The sequence below is a fragment of the Puntigrus tetrazona genome, chromosome 8, assembly GCF_018831695.1.
Source record: "Puntigrus tetrazona isolate hp1 chromosome 8, ASM1883169v1, whole genome shotgun sequence".
Lineage (NCBI taxonomy): Eukaryota > Metazoa > Chordata > Actinopteri > Cypriniformes > Cyprinidae > Puntigrus > Puntigrus tetrazona.
Window position 1 is genome coordinate 820,001 of NC_056706.1, and position 22,072 is coordinate 842,072.

A 22,072-nucleotide genomic window follows, 5' to 3' on the forward strand; every position below is an offset into this window, starting at 1 on the left:
TCCGCGAGTCTCCTGAAGCTGGAAAAGGTTTGTGAGAACGCCTCAGAGTGGAAGGATCGTTTCGAAGGATCCTAGAAAACCCCAAAACGTTCTCACCCTCCTGAGATCCGGATGACTTTGTTTCTTCCTCAGCTGGATGTGAATGGGTGCCGTCGGAATGAGAGTCTGATAAAAGCGTCTCAATAACGCTGGAGCAGTCTTCTCCGAGGCGCACCGATGGACCGGAGCGCTGTGGATTTTGGCGGCTCTCATTCTGACGGCACCCATTCACTTCCATTGCTGATTTCTCCAGATCTCGGGCTGGGGGGCGAGCGCGTCTGAAGATAGAGTCATAGCTAAAGATGATCGAGCTCCTCAATCTTTTCCAGATTCACAGGAACCTGCAGAGACTGATGGAGAACGCGTCCGAGCTTTAAGGTACTTCCCTCGGAGGAAACGCCACGGAGACGACGGCCGTTCCGGTCAATATCGCAATGTTTTAAGCTTTTGAATGCAAGTACTGTGAAAAAAAGACCATCATGGGTAGAACTAGTTCTCATTTGCTGTTTTATACAAGCGTTCAATCAAATACAAGCTGAGCCAGTGCTTTTAGATGCATGTGTAAAATGAAAGGATCTTTTGTGTTGAGCAGACTCTGAATCGTGAATGAAAAACTGTGTACTGAATAAAGTTTGCGTCGAGTGAATGTTTGAGGTCGTGGTGATGGCTCAGGAAGGTTTTGAGATGCTTGTGATTTAAAGACGCACGACAGCATTCGCTCAACCTGCAGGCGTTCAGAAGATGCTCTCCTCGGTGTGCGTGAAACACGAGAGCGAGCCGATACCGAGAGAAACGCTTTTCCCTGATCCTCCCGAACACAATGTTCTTTTGAGGAGGTGCTCCGCGAAGGATCTCTTTCAGCTGGGCATTGTGAAGAGTGAGGTTGTGAAAGAGCGTGTTGTGTTGTATGTTAATGTTCCTGAATGTCATCGCTCCGCTTCACAGAAAACCATTGTTTCTCTCTCAACTGGAATGAGAACGAGTGAAGCAAGGGCTTCTGACATCTGAAACTCAGGAACACGCTATAGTACTTTATTTAAACATTTATTTACTCGTCCAAAAACAGGAGTTTAGGTTTTTTAGCCGCTGCACCTCCTCACCTTCTGTCTTTTTAATCACTTTTTCTTTGCATTAAATTGAAAATGTCAATAGAACAATTAATATGTGAGAAACAGACTAAAAACATTACTTGAATTGACATAAAAAATAGCTTTATTTGACATAAAATGTAAAAAAGCATGCCAGCTGGACAACACTTCAATCTACCTAAATTACACAGAATTAACTGAAATAAAAAAAAAAAATCTGAATTTAACAATGCATAACAAAATTACCAAAACTACCCCAAATTAAAATTAAAAATTTAAATGAAAAGAATAAAATATTTTAAAAGAAAAATTGATTTAAAATATGAATATAACAGATTTTATTAACGAAATATTGTATTATAATCTCAATAAAATGCTCATGTATCATGTCAAAGAAACTAAAACAATACATTAGACATACAAAACATTCATTTTTTTAACATTAGTCAACTATATTAGTTCACATTCATTTCAACAGCTTCGTTTTTTTTTTATTTAAGAAAGTATTATTAAATGAATATAAAATATGTTGTTCGCTGTGAGTTAATGATTATTAGGCTATACTCATAAAATATAAAACATGTTTAATTTATTAACATTAGTTAACATTAACACAGAAGAATAATTCTACAGCATTTAATATATCTCTTTAAGAATTTTCATAAAATCATATATATATATATATATATATATATATATATATATATATATATATATATATGTATGTGTATATATATATATATATATATATATATATATATATATATATATATATATATATATATATGTGTGTATATATATATATATATATATATATATATATATATATATATATATATATATATATAAGGTTGAAATAAAAACAAAAATACAGCTAACACAATAAAAACATTTCAACATAATATAATATAAACAAGCTATCTTTAAATAAAAATAAAACTGTTTTTGTAAATGAACTCTTCATATAGCCTATATGACAGCTACAAACATGTCTAGCATTATAAAGTAAACTCACTGTGAACTAACAGAAACAAATGCACACATATTATCAAAAGTTATCGTTCGGTTATAAGAGCAAACGCATCTGTGTTTCTGCGCGCAATTACGCGGCGCTGGAGACGCGCGATGACGCACGCGGGAGCATCGACGAAATCCACTGATTTTTTTCGACCCCGATCCTGCCTTTTTTTTTTTTTTTTTTTTTTTTTTTTTTTTTGCAAGCGAGCACAAAAGCCGAAGCCCAGCCGGAGCCCGCAGCCTGTCAGTCAGCGCCGGAGGTCACGGGAGTCGTTCTAACCGGCGCCGGTCTCCGAGTCTCCACGGGAGCCGATGGACGCGTGATTCTCCGTCTCCTCCGTCATGTCAGATCAGCCCTCGTCTCCTCCGTCCGCGCAGAAACCCGCGCTCCGGTCCCCGGGCTCCTCTCAGAGCCGCTTCCAGGTGGATCCGGTCTCGGATGCTCCTAAAACCCCTCCGGGAGCGCGGTCCTCCGCCGGAGAGGAGTCCAGGGGCCGGCTGCGCTCCGTCAACTTCTTGAGCCCGACCGACGCGGCGCCGGACTCCGGGGTGAACGGAGACACGGTGAGGAGCGAGGCGAGCCTGCACTCGTCCACCGGAGGTCTCAGTCATTTCTCAGACACGCACTCCAGCACGTACTACCTGCGCACCTTCGGCCACAACACCATCGACGCGGTGCCCAACATCGACTTCTACCGGCAGACCGAGGCTCCTCTCGGGGAGAAGCTCCTGCGCCCGTCGCTGGCCGAGCTCCACGATGAACTCGACAAGGTGTGTGCGGATCTCCTCTCTTTTGACACTCGTTACGGCGGGACCGTGGGGCTGTTCTTTAATTGGCTGATGTGCTTTATTTTATAATATGCGTTTATCTCACGAACGCGCGCGCGCGCGCCAGATAAAAACGTGGTATAGATACTCTAAAGCGTGTTATATACAGCTGAGTGTCAGATACACTGGCATGTCGTTTAAACCTATTTTCATAATGCAACATTGCAAGCAACTCTAAATCTAACCCTAAGCATATAGTAAAGTACATGCAGTTCATTCATGTGACTTTTATTCATCATTACACTGTAACAGAGACACCTTAAAATAAAGTGTAACCCGAAATAAACAACTTATAGTTAGTAAGAAAAAACAAACGGTGCAATTAAATGAGTTACTTATGAAAATGCCAAGCAGGGTTTTCAAGCAAATATAGATTTCATTGATTTCTTTCCTGAATTGCAGCGACTTTCCTTGAAATATAAGACACCAGTGTTTGGGACACATGCTTATTATTATTATTGGGTTTAAGTGCATGCTTTTTTTTCGGTGAGCTGTTTCACTTGCGATCATTAAATGCTTCATGACTTTGCAAAACGTGTTTCTTTTTAAATCCTGTCATAACTGTAGGCTATATCTTGTGATTTTTCATCTGTGTTTAACCTCAGAACGAGCTCAGATTTGTTGTGGCTGTGCTTTAAAGTAAACTCTTTATAATCTTATTTTAAAGTGATGAAGGACTCTGATCGTACACACTTCGACGTAGAAAAGTACTAAAAGTAATGAAATGTAATCAGGTACATTGCTTGTAGTCTGTGATCTACATGTGGCTTGAGTTACAGCGAGCGGGGCATGTTGTCACGCGCTTTAGTGAATATTTATTAGTGTGGGTTTATGATAAAAACACAACTTGTCCAATAAACTATAAGACTGCGAACAGATTTACAGAATAATGCCATTTAATAAGTTAGCTAGCTTGAAATTAAAGCCGTCATTTTTAAGACCAAAACCATAAAAAAGTCACACTTGAAATAAAATGAAACACACATCAGTTGGTTACTAAAGCAACATTATTTGTCCTTTTTCATGTCGTTTAACGTGAAACTTAAAAAACGTAAAAATAACAAAAACACACCACAAAATATACAAAAATGAATGCAAAATACAAAAAAACTAGTTCAAATTATGAGTAATACTAAAATAACACTGTGTAATAATCTCAGTTTATGTGTATTATGTTGATTTTAAACATTTTAAACAATAAAATACAGAACAAATAGTAAAAGCTAACTTTAAAAAAAAAAATCTGATAATATACAATAAAACCGAAGCTAAACAATAACTAACAAAACCAGTGATCAGTAACTAATAAAGTAAAACTCAAATGAAAATGCAAGATACAAAAAAAGTAAAAAAATAAACATTAATTAAAAACAATTAAAAGGAAATTATAATAGTATGTGGATGATAGCTTAAGTGTAGCTAACACAAATATCGTCATCATTTTTGGCACAGAATTCAAAATCAACATTTAATTCTTTTTTGAATCCAACATTAAAGAAAACACTCTTTTTGAACTGTTTTATGCTTCGTCTGAAGAAGGAGGTCTGGTTGGTCAGGATGAGGGGATTTCTGTCTGAGATACAGCTCTCTGGAACTCATGCATGTTACTAATAAAACATTAAGTCTTGATGATATGTCTGCAAAACATCTTCATTAATGGCTTCTGGCACAAAAGAAAACTGTTTTTACTTCTATCGTTGTCTACTGCTACAAATACACCTGTGATATTATATATATATGTGATATTACAAGCTTCAGTACGAGGGGAGTGTTCATGATTCATCATCTGTGTGTTTCTTCTCTTACGGCTGAAGTTGAGTGACTGGCACACACACACACACACACACACACACACACACACACACACACACACACACACACACACACACACACACACACACACACATACACACACACACACTCACACAGACACACACACACACACACACACACACACACACACACACACACACAGACACACACACACACACACACACACACACACACACACACACACACACACACACACACACACACACACACACACACACACACACACACACACACACACACACACACACACACACACACACACACACACACACACACACACACACACAGACACACACACACACACAGACACACACACACACACACACACACACACACACACACACACACACACACACACACACACAGACACACACACACACACACACACACACACACACACACACACACACACAGACACACACACAGACACACACACAGACACACACACACACACACACACACACACTCACTCACACACACACACACACACACACACACACACACACACACACACACACACACACACACACACACACACACACACACACACACACACACACACACAGACACTCACACACACACACACACACACACACACACACACACACACACACACACACACACACACACAGACACACACACACACACAGACACACGACACACACACACACACACACACACACACACACACACACACACACGCACACACTCACAGATACACACACACACACACAGACACACACGCGCACACACACACACGCGCACACACACAGACACACACACAGACACACACACAGACACACACACACGCACGCGCACACACACGCTTGTCCTCAGACAATAGTCTCTCTCACACACCCACTGAGTCCGAGCAGCACCGTGAGCGACCCGGGTCACGTCACAATGTCAGCGTGTGACCCGCGCGTCTCTGTCAAAGACCCAGTGTCCCCCGAGCACCGCCGGACACACAGGTTACACACTTCTGACCGCGTCGGACCGGTCACACACTCAAACACAGCGCGTGTTCATTCGCTGCTCTTACACACCCACGTCTTTTTTTGCACTTTATCTCTCTGCGTAATCTTTAGATATTAAAGTTTTATTAGAATTATTTCCTGAAAGTCACTGTTTTTTTATTAATAGACAAATTTTTAACGGAAATATTTTATTTAAATGTAGCTAAAATACATACTTTTACATCTTCCCTTACAAACTGAACCGTAGCCTATGGTTTTACTAATTAATTAAAAATGCATTTATTATGAAAAATAATCTAAAATAAAACTGCGCTTAAAAAATGAATCATTTAATTTAGTTTAAAGTAAGCAGTTTCAATCAATTAAATACAACAAACACATTTAGTTTCAACTTTCAACTTTTTTCTTATGTAGCTTAAGTTGTTTGCAAGTGAAAAAAAAGCACACAGTGTATAAAATCATTTTCTCTCAAAAGAAAAAGTTGACGTTGAATCACTGAAACGAGTCATTTTTAAAACGACTCCCAAAGCGGTTCTAAGTAGATGTCAGAATCAATCCTTGGCATATTTCCCGTCCGCTTCTTGATGTTTCTGCACTGGTTTGAATCAAAATGCAGATTCATTCTTCACCGCTAGGTGTTGCTTTAAGTCGAATCGACCAATCACCGGAGGAGTTCGGAAAAATGAATCGTTCAGCGAATCGTTCGGGAATCACTGAACAGACATCATCAAAACAAGTGCATATTCATAGAAAATGAAAGTGTTGTTTGGGAATATGAGTCTGTCGTTTACTACACTGACTATAGTTTAACATGTTCGTACAACTAGTTACTCAAATGGTAGCCAACAACAAACAAAGAACAATGACTGGGTTCATTTTTCTGTTCTGTTAGTGTCTGTAAACAGATGAAGATGTCTTGGTTTGCTGGTGCGTGTGTTTCCTGAAGATCTCTCTCAGGCGTCTTACAAAACAGTTGAAGCTCTGAAAGTTTCGTTGCACAAATGATACTAAAACGAGGCCGTGTTCTTACACGAGCACTTAAACCAGTCCATGAAGGAGATTTTTACATCTCTAGCTCTATTTGTGGAGAACTATTGAAATCTGTTGTGATGCTCCGATCTTCCTCTCTCGTCTTGTTTGGGTGAAGAGTGTTCTGAGAAATCAACTTTGTGGTAATTCTATGAAACTCTTGTGTTGTTGTGTAGGAGCCGTTCGAGGAGGGTTTTCCCAACGGAGAGGAGCTCACGGCCGCAGAGATCATCTCTCCCAAAGAAGTGTCCGACTCCAAGAGCGGTGCGGTCAAGTTCGGCTGGGTCAAAGGAGTGCTGGTCAGTCTGACCTCTGACCTCTGCTTCATCAGTGCGCACGCACACACACACACACACACTTGCAAGCACTTCCACACACACTCACACACATGCACACACACACACACACACACACACACACACACACTTGCAAGCACTTCCACTCACACACATGCACTCACACACACACACACACACATGCACACACACACACATGCACTCACACACTTGCAAGCACTTCCACACACACACACTTGCACAAGCACACACATGCACACACACACACACACACACACACACACACACACACACACTTGTGCACAAACACACATGCACATGCACAGGCACACACACGCACTGACACACACTTGCACACACACACACACACACACACACACACACACACACACACACACACACACTCACACACACGCACACACACACACACACACACACACACACTTGCACACACACACACACACACACACACACTTGTGCACACACACACACACACACACACACACACACACACATGCACAGGCACTTCATGCACAACAAACACATTTACAAGCACTTCCACACACACTCACATGCACTCACAGACACATACACACACCCCCAAGCACTTCCACACACACACATGCACTCACATACACACGCACTTACAAGAACTTCCACACACACACACACACACACACACTGACACACACTTGCAAGCACACCACACACACACATGCACATGTGCACACACACACACGCACTCGCAAGCACTTTCACACACAGAGAAATGCACACACACGCACACATGCATGCACACACACACTCACACAAACACACACGCTCACACAAACACGCACACTCACATAAACAGACACACACACACACGCACACTAGTGTACTGTTGAAGTGCTAACTAAAAACATTTCTGAAATACAGAGAAAGTGTATTAAAAGCACAAGTTGAGTATCAAGTTAATCTTAAGAAGCACTAAAGAATGACGTAGTATACTGAGTGTGTGAAAACAGAGCACTTTAACTGCTGTGTCAGATTCCCGTGTGTGTGTGTGTGTGTGTGTGTGTGTAACACCCTCTCTGTGCTGATGCTTGTGTTCAGGTCCGATGCATGCTGAACATCTGGGGAGTGATGCTGTTCATCCGGATGTCGTGGATCGTGGGTCAGGCGGGCATCGGTACGATCCTGTCCAGCAGCACTGAAGCTCCTCGGCTCGCTCAGTCACACGCTGTCTTCTTCTTTCCCTGCAGCTCTGTCCTGTGCCATCATTCTCATGGCTATCGTGGTCACGTCCATCACCGGACTCTCCACCTCGGCCATCGCCACCAACGGCTTCGTGCGCGGAGGTCAGTGATTATTGATTTTTCTTTCATGCCAAAAAACATTAGGACATTGAGTTCATGTTCCATGAAGATATTTTGTACGTTTATTATAGTGAATATATTAAAGTTCATTTCTGATTAGTAATATGCATTGCTGAGAACTTCATTTAAACAACTTTTAAGGAGATTTCCTCAATATTTATGTATTTTTTTTGTCCCTCAGATTCCAGATATTTTCTAATAGTTGTATCTCAGACAGATATTGTCCAGACATCAGTGGAGAGATGATTTATTTATTCAGAAATGCATAAAAATCTATTTAAAAAATGACCCTAATACAGCTTTTATGTCACGTATTATATTATAACTCTAACTCCATTATGCTTATATTCCTCTAAATCACTTATTATTTGAGGTTTATACTCTAAATAAAGATTTCAATAAGCCTGCATTAAAAGCATATCTGAGTTTTAAATGTTTTAAATAATGTTTTTTTTCCACTCTAATAAATAATGAAATTGTTTGCAAATGATCAGACTTTTATTTGTCAATACATAACGCATTGGTAAATGATGTGCTCTCTTTTATGATCATATCTATTATATTTCTATTTAACGTTACGGTTTATTGAATAAAAAGTTGCATGGAGTGTAGTGATTACATTTTTTCTTTGTGAAAGAAAAATGCAGCATAAAACTTTGTTTGTTTTTTTTGCTGGAAATTTACACTGAATTTATTTATTGTTGTTGTTTTTTGCATGCTTTTGTCTTTTGAACAGAGAAAACGTACATGGATTGATTTTTTAAATGCATTTATTCGTTTACAGGTGCATTATTTTTGCGCCGTTGTTATTGATGTTTATGTCGTTTTGCGACGGATGTTTCAGGAGGAGCGTACTACCTGATCTCCAGGAGTCTGGGTCCGGAGTTCGGAGGATCCATCGGTCTGATCTTTGCGTTCGCCAACGCCGTCGCTGTGGCCATGTACGTCGTGGGCTTCGCAGAAACTGTCGTTGAACTTCTGGATGTGAGTACGTGCGGATGACGATGACGTATCTCATCCCTATGGCTTGATTCGTAACGCTTTATGATGTCGTCAGAGTGTAGACGCTCTCATGACGGATGAGATCAACGACATCAGGATCGTCGGCACGCTCACCGTCATCTTACTCCTGGGCATCTCCGTCGCTGGGATGGAGTGGGAGGCAAAGGTCAGCATGCTCCTGCTTTCTGACGGTTATACGTCTTAAAATAGAAGCCTAAGCATTTTTAAAAACATGTATCATCAGGATTAGTCACAAAATAACACCATGCACGTGAAGGATGCATCGCATTTAGCGTGAAAGTGAGGACAAAGTGAGTTTGTGTGAGTCACGTGATGTCTCCGACAGGCTCAGATTGTGTTGTTGGTGATCCTCGTGGCGGCTATTTGTAACTACTTCATCGGATCTTTCATCCCCGTGAAGTCTAAGGAACCTCAAGGCTTCTTCGGTTATAACAGTGGGTGCTCTCTCCTCATCTGTGATGGTTGATGACCGCTGGACGGACAGATTCATCTCTGTGTTTGTGTGTCTCAAAGCTGCTATAATGATGGAGAACATGGGTCCGGACTTCAGAGACGACGAAACCTTCTTCTCCGTCTTTGCTATCTTCTTCCCGGCCGCCACGGGAATCCTAGCAGGAGCCAATATCTCAGGAGACCTGGCGGTGAGGATCTTTACTCCCACGCTTAAAAATCGCACCATAGAAGAAGCATCTTCTCTGAAAGATCGATGCAGATAATCTTTCGACTGATGCATGGTTTGCTAGGACCGGACTGGAGATATGTTTTGATACATTTACAGCAGGAACTCTACAGAATATATTCATAAAACACGACCTTTACTTAATATCCTAATGAGTTTTGGCATAAAATTTCACCACTTTGACCCATAGAATGTATTGTTCTGTCCTGTGCAGTTCAAATGATTTAAGATATTAAGGCTTGTCTTTGCTTAAAACAAGCAAGAATGTCAGTAACAGTAAGGATTAGCAGGATTATTTTTCTTGTTTGTGGGTCCAGATTCGAGAACGTTGAGATGTTCATGCTAGAAACCAAAGCCGAAACACCAAGAGAATGGGTATTTTTCAGCGTGGGGTCACACTTTTCTTCCGTTCTGAATCATCAGCCGTTCTCCACTGTAATGTTGAAGGTTTGTCGGTCGTCAGATCTCATCAGGGCTGATCTGTTCCCCGTAGGATCCTCAGTCAGCGATTCCTAAAGGAACTCTCCTGGCGATCCTCATCACTGGAGTGGTTTACATCGCCGTGGCCGTCTCCAACGGTATTTGAGCGCCGCTCTTTCTCCTCTGGTTCTAGACGCGTGGATCGGGCGTGATGTTGTGCGTTTGCCGTGTTTTCAGGCTCGTGCATCGTGAGGGACGCCACGGGCGATGATAACGACACCGTAGTGGGCTCTCTGGAGAACTGCACGGATGCGGCCTGCACGCTGGGATACGACTTCTCCATCTGCAGAGAGGGAGACTGCAAGTACGGCCTTCAGAACGACTTCCAGGTGTGTGACGGACACTATTATTATCATCACATGTGTCCCTGGAGCACACACGCAGCCCTAATATATATATATATATAACTAACTGCCAATGAGGTAAGCTAAACGTTGTTTTCTGTTCTATTGCTTCCTCCACCGGCAGATTATTTCACTTGTTGTAAGCAAAAAATCGCTTCACTTTGACTCGTTTTTTCTGAAAATATATATTTTTTGCAGTGCAGCAATATTTCATTGGTCAAAAATATCAATTTTTCTATTCTTTAAGTAAAGATCATGTTCCATGAAGATAGTTTGGACATTTTCTACCGTGAATACATCAAAACTTTATTTCTGATTAGTCATATTCATTGCCAAGAGCTTCATTTGAACAACTTTTCTCAATATTTCTATATATTTTTCTCCCTCTGACTCCAGATTTTCTAATAGTTGTATCTCAGACAGATATGGTCCGATCATAACAAACACAATAATCAGTGGTGTAATGGAAAAGACAACATGTTATGTGTGTTTGTGGTCTGCTCTCAAAGATTTATTGAATGACATAAACCACAAATAAATCCATGGAATGCTGGGAGATTTTTCCTTGTAATTTAACCCTCAATCATAACAAACCTTAATTCATTTGGGCATGAAGCTCTCAGCTGTGATCCTATTTGAAAAAACCCCCAAAAACTTAATTTGTTTTGTGATTTCTTTTTATCTTTAAAAGTACCATATATTTTATGTAAATATGCACATTCTTATATTTCATATTTTGTATAGTTCAGTCAAATCATTCCAGTGATTTCAGACAGCCAAAATCTAAAGGTTTGATGAGTCTGGGGACGTATGATAGTATAAAATATCAAAAATATCAATAGCCACTACGGTATATAGACTGAAATCAGTAAACCATCGTTGTAATGAACTTAACCCTTAATATTAGTTAAAAGTGTAGAATTAAAAAACAAACAAATGAGTGAGACTTTACAAAGACGCCAAAATATGCTAACAGACCAATCTGACCATGCTGTAAGGAAAAAATAAGAGGCAGAGGAATGAATTATTTCTAACGAAAAGATTTAATTCAAAAACAGTCCAATGGAAGCAGATGGTACCAAACATGTAAGAATAAACAATTAACACAAGAAATAGCATGTATTTTCTTCAGTGCTTGGAGTAGGACTTTGATCTGACTGAGTGCGTGTGAGTGTGTGTGTGTCTGAATGTGTGTGTGAGTGAATGTGTGTGTGTCTGTGTGTGTGTGAGTGTGTGTGTGTGTGTGTGAGTGAGTGTGTGTGTGAGTGAATGTGTGTGTGAGTGTGTGTGTGAGTGTGTGTGTGTGTGTGTGTGTGTGTGTGAGTGTGTGTGTGTGTGTGTGAGTGTGTGTGTGTGTGTGTGTGAGTGTGTGTGTGTGTGTGTGAGTGTGTGTGTGTGTCTGTGTGTGTGTGAGTGTGTGTGTCTGAGTGTGTGTGTGTGTGTGTGAGTGAGTGAGTGAGTGAGTGAATGTGTGTGTGTGTGAGAGTGTGTGTGTGTGTGTGTGTGAATGTGTGTGAGTGTGTGTGTGTGTGTGTGTGTGTGTGTGTGTGTGTGTGTGTGTGTGTGTGTGTGTGTGTGTGTGTGTGTGTGTGTGTGTGTGTGTGTGTGTGTGTGTGTGTGTGTGTGTGTAAGTGTGTGTGTGTGTGTGTGTGTGTGTGTGTGTGTGTGTGTGTGTGTGTGTGTGTGTGTGTGTGTGTGTGAGTGTGTGTGTGTGTGTGTGTGTGAGTGTGTGAATGTTGCGTCTCACCTCCTCATGTGACGAGTGAGGGTTAAAAGTAACCCTTTGTTTTTCTGGTGTGTTAGTCGTAACGCAGGATGTTCATGATGTTTCAGGTGATGAGTTTAGTGTCCGGCTTCGGGCCGCTCATCACGGCCGGGATCTTCTCCGCTACGCTCTCATCGGCGCTGGCGTCTCTGGTCAGCGCTCCCAAAGTCTTCCAGGTCAGGTCACTAACACACCTCCTCGAAAACTCCTTTGACTTTGCTTGAACGGTATCGTGTAGTTCAGACGTCAGGTGTCCAGAGCTGAATCTTGGGTGTTTGGCCAGTTTTCATTCACACCAGACCAAATTTAGACAATTCCATAAAGTTTTAAAAGGCAGAACTATTTGAGGTCATAGAATCCGAGCAGGAGATCTGGTTTAACGCACACAGCTTCAGTTGATTTCTCTTTGTGAAGATGAACAGAAGCACGCTGAATCTCTGGTTTCTACGGCTCTGTGGTCTGATGAGAAATAATTCACGTGAATAGCACGAGAAAAACACATTTATCCTGTCTGATTTCCTCACACTTTGTGTTTTCAGCATGTTTTGCTAAAGTGTTTTTCTTTCATTTCTAACACAAGCGTTTTTTCCACCACTATTTCCACCAATAGTTTGAGTTGAACTGGTTTTATGTAATTGCGTTCTTAAACGTAACCGCGGACAGCTATCGAACACAATTCATTACAGACAAAGTTATCTGACATTATCAAGATGGCGGCTGCTGAACACCATTTTCTAAACTAAAGCAAGTAAACCGTGATGGTGTGAGAAATGCCGAAGGTGTCTGTTTGGTTTCCGATGGATGTGTTTAACGCGTGTGGTTTTGTAGGCCTTGTGTAAGGATAAAATCTACCCAGGGATGCATGTGTTTGCCAAAGGATACGGGAAGAACAAAGAGCCCCTGCGCGCTTACGTCCTCACCTTCATCATCGGCCTGGCCTTCATCCTGATCGGTAAAGTACACTCCAATCAATGTGACTGACCGGTTTATACGCTGATGACAGCGACTGTGTCTAAAACCCAGCGTGTTGGTGTTTCAGCTGAGTTAAACATCATCGCTCCCATCATTTCCAACTTCTTCTTGGCCTCTTACGCCTTGATCAATTTCTCCGTCTTCCACGCGTCGCTGGCGAACTCCCCAGGCAAGTGATGCATCTGAAAACGAGCGTGACGTTTCAGTCAGTGCGGTGAGTAATTCAGAGATTTGCGTCTGAACAGGCTGGCGTCCGAGTTTCAAGTACTACAACAAGTGGGTGTCGCTGGCCGGAGCCGTTCTGTGCTGCGTGGTGATGTTCGTCATCAACTGGTGGGCGGCGCTCCTCACCAACGTCATCGTCCTGGCGCTCTACATCTACGTCAGCTACAAGAAACCAGGTCCGCTTTCACTTCGTTTCTGTTGTTGTGTGATCACGCTCTACCAGGCGTAGCTGTATATCAACAAAGCACATGTGAATTGTTTCGCAAATAGATTGATAATGTGCATTTTTTTTTTTAAATTTAAAAAAGAGTGAAAAATGCACATATCAATCAATTAATCAGTCACTTTTATTTATATGGCACTTTTAACAATACAAGTTGTAACAAAGCACTGAACAGTATGAGACAGGAGAATACAATGATAGGGATGTATAATGACAGGTTGTTATTAAATGCTGTAATCAAATCAATGATAATCTCTAGAAATTAAGTGAGACAGCGGCAAGGAACCGAAACCCCATCCATGCAGAATGGAGAAAAAAAAAAACCTTGGGAGAAACCAGACTCAGTTGGGGTCAGTTCTCCTCTGACCGGACGCCCAGCACTTAACTTCCAGTTCAATTTTAAACGCAGCTGTGTCAGGTAGTGTAAATGACTTAGTGTGTGCGTGCGTGTGTGTGTGTGTGCGTGCGTGTGTGTGTGTGTGTCTCTGGTTCCGGTGATCTGTCCACGGGCCTCATCTAGGTGTTCTGGTCTCTGAACATAATCTCTGGGTGCTGATCCACCATCTAGTCTGGATACAAACTGAGAGACAGATTAAGAAAGAAACAGACTAATATTAGCGTAGATGCCATTCTTTTTACGATGTCACAAGTACATCGTGTTTTATGAGTAGTGTTCCCGGTTCCAGCAAATCTAAGTAATGCAGCCTAAATCTTTTAACGGATTTGAATAATAAAAGTGTGTTGGTGTGTTATGTGTAGGCTAAGTTAAAAAGATGTGTCTTTAATCTAGATTTAAACAGACAGAGTGTGTCTGCCTCCCGAACAGAGTTAGGGAGATTGTTCCAGAGTTTAGGTGCTAGATAGGAAAAGGATCTGCCGCCCGCTGTTGATTTTGATATTCTAGGTATTGAGAACGCAGCGGACCCACAGGATTATAATAGAACATATGAATTGTTTGCAAAAAGATATACATTTTTTTAAAAGTTATATATAAAGACATATATACATTAATTGTTATTAATAAGATTGATATTATGATTTTTTTTTTAAAGTAAAAAAATATACATATTATTATCAACAATAGGATCAATAATACACCCTTATAAAATATATAGGGTTAATGTTTAGTTTACGTTGACTAATGCAATGCACTTAATGAATGTATTTGTTCATGTTAGCTTTATGGAACTGATCAAATGCATTTATTAAATGCAGCATTTCTTCGGATAAAAGCATCTTCCAAATGCATGCAAGTAATTGTAGTTCATGATAAAGGCATAGTTCACTCTAAATTTGAAACCTCTGACACTATTTACTCACCCTCGTGTTGAATTTCTTTCTTTTGTTGAACATGAAATAAGATATTTTAAATGGTATTTTCTTCCTCTAATATGAAAGTCAAAGGAAACCGTTGGGTTGCCAAAATTCTTCAAAACATCTTTTATGTTCCTCACAAGAAAGAATCTTGTGAAGGTTGTCATTTCTGAGTGAACTGTTCCTTTGTATAAAAGTGGTATCACCTTGTGCTTTTAAGTCCTAAATCATAACTAACTGTCAGGATGCCTCTTTCTGCTGCAGATGTGAACTGGGGTTCGTCGACACAAGCGCTGATGTACAATCAGGCACTGACTCACAGTCTGCATCTCACTGGGGTTGAAGATCACATCAAGAACTTCAGGTGATCCACCCACCGATGCTGACGCTGTCTTACGTGACTCTAGACAGTGAGATTATAAAACCTCTCTGAAATCGTTTCCCCACAGGCCTCAGTGTCTCGTGATGTCCGGATACCCAAACTCAAGACCGGCTCTGCTGTATCTGGTGCATGCTTTCACTAAAGACGTGGGCTTGATGGTTTGTGGCCACGTGCGCACGGTACGTCATTTTTTATGAATATTTGACACATTATCTTTGCAGTTAAACAACCAAGCATGCACTCGTCCACAAGTCTTACATTTAATTGTTTCAAATCTAAAGGCCTTACAAAAATATGTAATTGTACAAGAAAATCTTAATTATGAATTCAAGAGGTCGTAAATATGGGCACGGAAAGACCAGAATTGTGATATGGCTCAATGTGACGATTAAACTTCAAAAGACTATGGTTTGACTGAATAAAAATGAGTGTATATCTCCTGTTATTAATGCATCACCTGCTGACAGAGAATTAATGTGCATTTTTTAATATGCCGTCTGCTGTTTTTTGTTCAGACCAGTGTAAAAATCCACCCATCTTTTCCCCAGCACACAAATCTGTAAAACCGATGGGAAGATAATGAATCTGAATCTGAGTAAAATGTATTTATGTTTTCTTATAAATGTAATAATTTATTGATAATTGTTTAATTAATACAATAATGAATACTTTTCACTCAAAAAAATGGCATAAAGGCTGAAATGTGAAGTGTAACAAGCTTTTTGCTTATGTTGAAAACTGTAAATCATGCTTTTTACAGTGATTTTACGGTTTAATATGTTACTATAGACAGTGCACTAGTCAACTAATATTGTGTTCACTCTTTTAAACCTTTTGGTTTCACAGACGAGGCTTAAGGCTAGTCCCAGACAAAAACGACAGCATGTTTAAACTGTTTTGACAAAAAATGTATCCTGAAAATGTAAGTCTCATTATTCACACCTGTGGCGTTTCCGTCTAAGGTACTTTTATAAAAGCTGCTTAAAATCCTTAGTTAAACTAGGACCTAGTCCTGGCTTGAGCTAACCCCGTCTGTGAAACTGGGGCCAAAAAAGTCCTAATTTGAGCTTAAAAAACCTGAAGAGACTCGCATTTTCCTGCAGGGATACCGTAGGCCGAACTATAAGGACATGATGAACGAGCAGGTCCGTTATCAGCGCTGGCTCCTGAAGACCCGGATCAAGGCCTTTTACACTCCAGTGTTCGCCGATGATCTCAGACAGGGAGCCCAGTATCTCCTGCAGGTCAGAGTCTGACCGACTGCATAACAAAGAGCTCATGTGACGAACTGAATCAGAACTCCTTTAAAACTGATCTTGTTGCGATTTGTAGACCGCCGGCTTGGGTCGCCTAAAACCCAACACACTGGTGCTCGGCTTTAAGAACAACTGGAGGGACGGTGAGATGAAGGATGTGGAAACCTACATCAACTCCATCCAGTGAGTCTGACTGTGTGATGCTCTTCATGTCTTCATCTTAAAGGACTGAATCTTCATCTGATTGACGGCTGTGTTTCAGTGATGCGTTCGACCTGCAGTTCGGGGTGGTTCTCCTGAGACTGAAGGAAGGTCTCGACATCTCTCACATTCAAGGTCGAGGTTCCTGGTCAAAAGCGGGCTGAGGTGTTAATGGTTTGATTCTTTTCATCAGCAGTTTTAACTCCGCTTCTGTTGGTCTTTCTTCAGACGAATTTCAGACCTCGCAGGAGAAAGCTCCTGGAATGAAGGATCTCCTGGTGTCCATCAACATCAAAGACTTCGACAGCGATTCCTCAAAACCGTCATCTAAATCCACCAGCTGTCAAAGCAGCCCGCTCATCTTCAGAGGTCAGCTGCACATTTTAAAAGATCCACAAAACCTATAAATGTGTTCACCCTCAGAACATCCAAGATCAGGACGAGAGTGTTTCTCCGTTAGATCTGTGTGTCTGCGGTCGATGCTCTGCAGTGAATGGGTGCCGTCAAAACATCACAATAAACCACAGTCCATCAGTTAACATCTGGAGAAGACAAAAGACGTTTTTAGCACGAACACGAGTCTGTAATCCATAATAACGCTTCCTCCAGTGAAAGAGTGTTCTGGTCTGAATCAGGAGAGATATCCGCACAGATCAAGTGGTGTTTACAAGACAAAACGATCCAAAACGGCTCTAAACAAATATGTGGCTGCAATTTGATGTGAAAGACAACAGAAGATGCAAAAACTATATGGTATTTTAGATATAAAGGTCTGGATTAGTTTGATCTTTTGTCTTCTCCGGTTGTTTACTGATGGACTGGAGCTCTGTGGATTTTTGTGATGTTTTCATCAGACTCTCATTCTGACGGCACCCATTCACTTCCATTACTGAGACACATTTCTCCAGATCTGATGACTTGATGGTGCGCAAATTTTTACTTTGTGAAACTATTTCTTTAATGAATGTTCCTGCGATGAGAGTAAGATTAGAGGCTTTAGTCAAGTCTTTGTCGGTTGCGTCAGAATCTCCTTCAATGCATGAATGTGCAGATTTGTTTTCTTCAGAACACTGTGTTGAATGCACTCTTGATGAAACAGCTTTGTTAGTCATGTTAGTCTAATGAATTTCTCTTCTCTAACGATGCATGTGTGATTTCAGACACCAAGAAGCCTCCGGTGCATCTTAGTCCCGCGGATGAGAAACTTCTGGCCGCCAGTCAGCAGTTCCAGAAGAAACAGAGAAAAGGAACCATTGATGTTTGGTGGCTGTTTGACGACGGAGGTAAAGAGTTTCTGTTAGTTTTATGATTGAACGTTAGCCTTTATTATAGAGTTTGTAGCTTTAATAAATGACACTGTGACTGGTTACTCGTTGTAGGCTTGACGCTGTTAATACCGTATTTGCTAACCAACAAAAAGAAATGGTGCGACTGCAAGATCCGTGTGTTCATCGGAGGAAAGATAAACAGGATTGACCACGACCGCAGAGCGTGAGTAAACGCATTTCATTCCTTCTGCTTCGTTTTCTAAAGAAAGCAATCCTTTCGTCTTTAGATCCTGAGAAACAAATTCAGTCAGTGTGTCCAAAATAAAAGGTTTTGTTTACAGAATATGTGTACTGTGTATATTTATTATGCGTATATAAATACACAGAGGCATGTATTTAATTTAGAGAAATGCCTTATATTGGTATATTCAACATATTTATATATAATACTTATTATATAATTGTAATTAATCACATTCAAAATAAGTTTTTGTTTATATATATATATATATGATTTATTTATGTAATTTTTTTAAATATATGCATGTATTTTTATGCATATATTTATTAGTGCTATTGAACCATCTCAATTAAATGCATCCAAAATAAAAGTTTTTGTCTACATGGTATGTCTGTGTATAATTATAATGTATACATTAGGACACACACATTCATGTATATGTATTTAAGAAAAAAAAAAAAAAAAAAAAAAAAAATATATATATATATATATATATATATATATATATATATATATATAGAATATAAATATTTAGAATATAAATTATATGAATATAAATATATATACATATATATATATATATATATATATATATATATATATATAATTTTTTTAAATATATACTGTATGTGAGTATTTATATATATACATATGAAAAGTTATTTTGGACATTAATCACGATTAATCATTTCACAGCACATAAATATATTTAATACACCAATATAAGATGCTTTTCTATATGCATCTGTGTGTATCTATATATACATCATAAAGATTCACACACACACACACACACACACACACATATATTATGTAGAGAAAAAACGTTTCTTTTGGATGCGATTAATCACCTGACAGCGCTGGCTGGTAAATAGTTGAAAATAAGCTGAAGGTTTCTGTTCTGTCTCAGAATGGCGGCGCTGCTCAGTAAGTTCAGGATCGACTTCTCTGACATCACTGTTCTCGGAGACATCAACACTAAGCCGAAGAAGCACAAGTAGGTTTGGATCCGTCGGCTAATAATGAGCATGTTTTGCCACAAGAAACAGCTGTTGTTTGATTTTTGTGCTCAGCAAGAACATGTTTGAGGAGATGATCGAGCCGTACAGACTGAAGGAGGACGACATGGAGCAAGAAGCCGCTGAGAAGCTGAAGGCTGAAGAACCCTGGAGGATCACAGATAATGAGCTGGAGCTCTACAGGGCCAAGGTTTCCATCCGGCGCTCTCGTATTACTTTGATACGGAGCTTGGCATGTCTCAGTCCCATTATGTCTGTACTGTGTCATCTGAACAGTGAGAACTGATCAAAGACAGCTTCAGAGCACAGCATAACCAGCGTTATTTCATCGCGCAGGTCTCATTGTTTAAAGAAAATATACTGGAACCGATCGATTTTCACGATGATTTGATCTTAAATGTCCACAAAGCATCACAGTAAAACTCAGACGGTGCTACTCTATTCACTTTTTAGAGACGATGCTTTAGTTAATTCAGCTTTTAGAAACTTTAATACCACAAAATAACACACATCAGTTCTCACTAGTTGCACACATAATGACCAAATGAACAAATGACTCTTAAGAACTGATTCTTTTGAATAAATTCATCAAAAAGACCCTACGGAAGCCCGCTTTAGCCACTTATTCTCAGAAATGAGCTCAGTTCCGAGGGAGAGAAAGGCTTTTTTCTAGAAAAACGCAGAAAAGCAATGGCACGGTTAGCTACATCCTTCAGGTGTGAATTTATTTCTTGGAAATGAGTGTCAGTCGATCGCATTTATTTTGGCCAGCTCTGATTAAAAAAAGGTCAGGATTGTGAGATGCAGACTCTCGAGTGCAAGAAAAAAGTCACAATTACAGCCACAGAAACAAACACGTCTGAGACTCAACAAAGTGAAATCCCTACGCAGCTCCCATCCCTAATTCAATCAATCAATCATTTTTATTTATATAGCGCTTTTAACAACACAGGTTGCATCAAAGCACTGTACAGTATAAAGTTATTTAACAAAACGCTTGAACTGGCAACATATTTGTGCAGCTTCTTAGAGAATCCCCATGTTATACGAAGAGATACGAAGAACACGAAGCATCTAGAAGCATCTAAAAACACGGTGGTCGAGCTAAAAGAATTTCAGCTTTGTCTGTGCATGCTTGCTCTGTTCTGAAGCGGCTCCGGCGTGTAAGTGACATCGATGCTTGCTCTTCTTTCCTGCAGTCGAATCGTCAGATCAGACTCAACGAGCTCCTGAAGGAACACTCGAGCACAGCCAACCTCATCGTCATGTAAGTAAAGCGCTTCTAGTGAGCCTTGAGAAGCACACGGATGCCTGGATTCATCTGATTCGTTTGGGTTTGACAGAACCATGCCGCTCGCCAGGAAGGGGACGGTGTCCAGCGCTCTGTACATGACCTGGCTGGACACGCTCTCTAAAGACCTGCCGCCGATTCTTCTCGTCCGAGGAAACCATCAGAGCGTGCTGACCTTCTACTCGTGAAGAGAACATGACTGTGTTACAATCAGTGCATTTGTACATTGGCCGGATTTGTTCAAATCGACTGACAGCGTTTTTAATATAGCGAGCTGAAATAACCAGTTGGAGTTTATTTGTTTATATCGTAACAACACTTACCTCAAAAGCGAGCAATAAAAGGACGCTTGAAATAAATTTAAAGGGACAGTTCACCTTAAAATGAATCTTCTGTCACCATTCACTTGATTCAGCAGAAATATCGTTAAACAGAAACAGAGTAAATGACGACAACATTTTCATTTTGGGGTGAGCTAACTATTTAATGTCAATGTTTGCACTAACACGCTGAGGATAAAAGTCTTTTTTATGCCATTTTTCACCGCCAAGCCTGAAACGAGTTTCTTGCCTCGCTCTGAACAGAAGCTGCGTTTGAGCTCATCTTCATCGCTTCTTCAAACGCCGTCTGTTCTGGCTGCTGTTTGATTTACTAAGAACCTACTAATTCTGATCATTCTGGAGAAAGTGGGTCTGCAGATGTCTCTGTGCCAAAGCAGCGCTGTTCTAGACGAGAGAGAGACGTGGAAAGATGCAATGCATTAAATAAATGGCCCTGATTTTAACGCTATCGTTTGTGTTTTCTTACACCGTCTCGGAAGTTTAATCTAAAATAAGAAGTCTTGCTTTCATACTACACTGATGGATATTTGTACTTGTTTTGCTATTTCAAAATCACTTTATTTATGAAGCATTTCGAGGTTTT

The 22,072-nt window shown here is 40.4% G+C and overlaps 2 protein-coding genes across 4 annotated transcripts in view; both read left to right on the top strand.

The window, feature by feature from the left end:
* The window catches only part of LOC122350422 (GRAM domain-containing protein 2B), a 10,647-nt gene extending 9,962 nt beyond the window's left edge, over positions 1-685 (top strand). Inside the window, exons 13-14 of the mRNA XM_043246868.1 lie at positions 1-27; positions 369-685. The exon at positions 1-27 is cut by the window's left edge and continues 55 nt beyond it. Of these exons, the coding sequence (XP_043102803.1) occupies positions 1-27; positions 369-416 (75 nt within the window). The 3' untranslated portion in view covers positions 417-685. The remainder of the gene's footprint in view (positions 28-368) is intronic.
* Positions 686-2,358: 1,673 nt separating this feature from the next.
* Positions 2,359-21,932, top strand: LOC122350421 (solute carrier family 12 member 2-like). 3 transcript variants are annotated; one of them, XM_043246865.1, is made up of 26 exons: positions 2,359-2,915; positions 6,988-7,110; positions 8,203-8,278; positions 8,352-8,447; positions 9,310-9,449; positions 9,523-9,633; positions 9,814-9,922; positions 10,002-10,129; positions 10,661-10,745; positions 10,825-10,976; positions 12,825-12,932; positions 13,585-13,708; positions 13,796-13,897; positions 13,974-14,129; positions 15,755-15,854; positions 15,940-16,051; positions 16,976-17,116; positions 17,205-17,311; positions 17,391-17,464; positions 17,558-17,698; positions 18,490-18,612; positions 18,709-18,820; positions 19,749-19,835; positions 19,912-20,047; positions 21,057-21,124; positions 21,201-21,932. In XM_043246865.1, exons 1-26 carry the CDS (start codon positions 2,487-2,489, stop codon positions 21,334-21,336), a joined length of 3,276 nt encoding a protein of 1,091 aa, XP_043102800.1. In that variant the 5' UTR covers positions 2,359-2,486; the 3' UTR covers positions 21,337-21,932. The 3 variants fall into 3 exon arrangements, with proteins under 3 accessions (XP_043102800.1, XP_043102801.1, XP_043102802.1); XM_043246866.1 differs by lacking the exons at positions 9,523-9,633; positions 9,814-9,922; positions 10,002-10,129; XM_043246867.1 differs by lacking the exons at positions 9,310-9,449; positions 9,523-9,633; positions 9,814-9,922; positions 10,002-10,129; positions 10,661-10,745.
* The last annotated feature ends 140 nt before the right edge of the window (positions 21,933-22,072 follow it).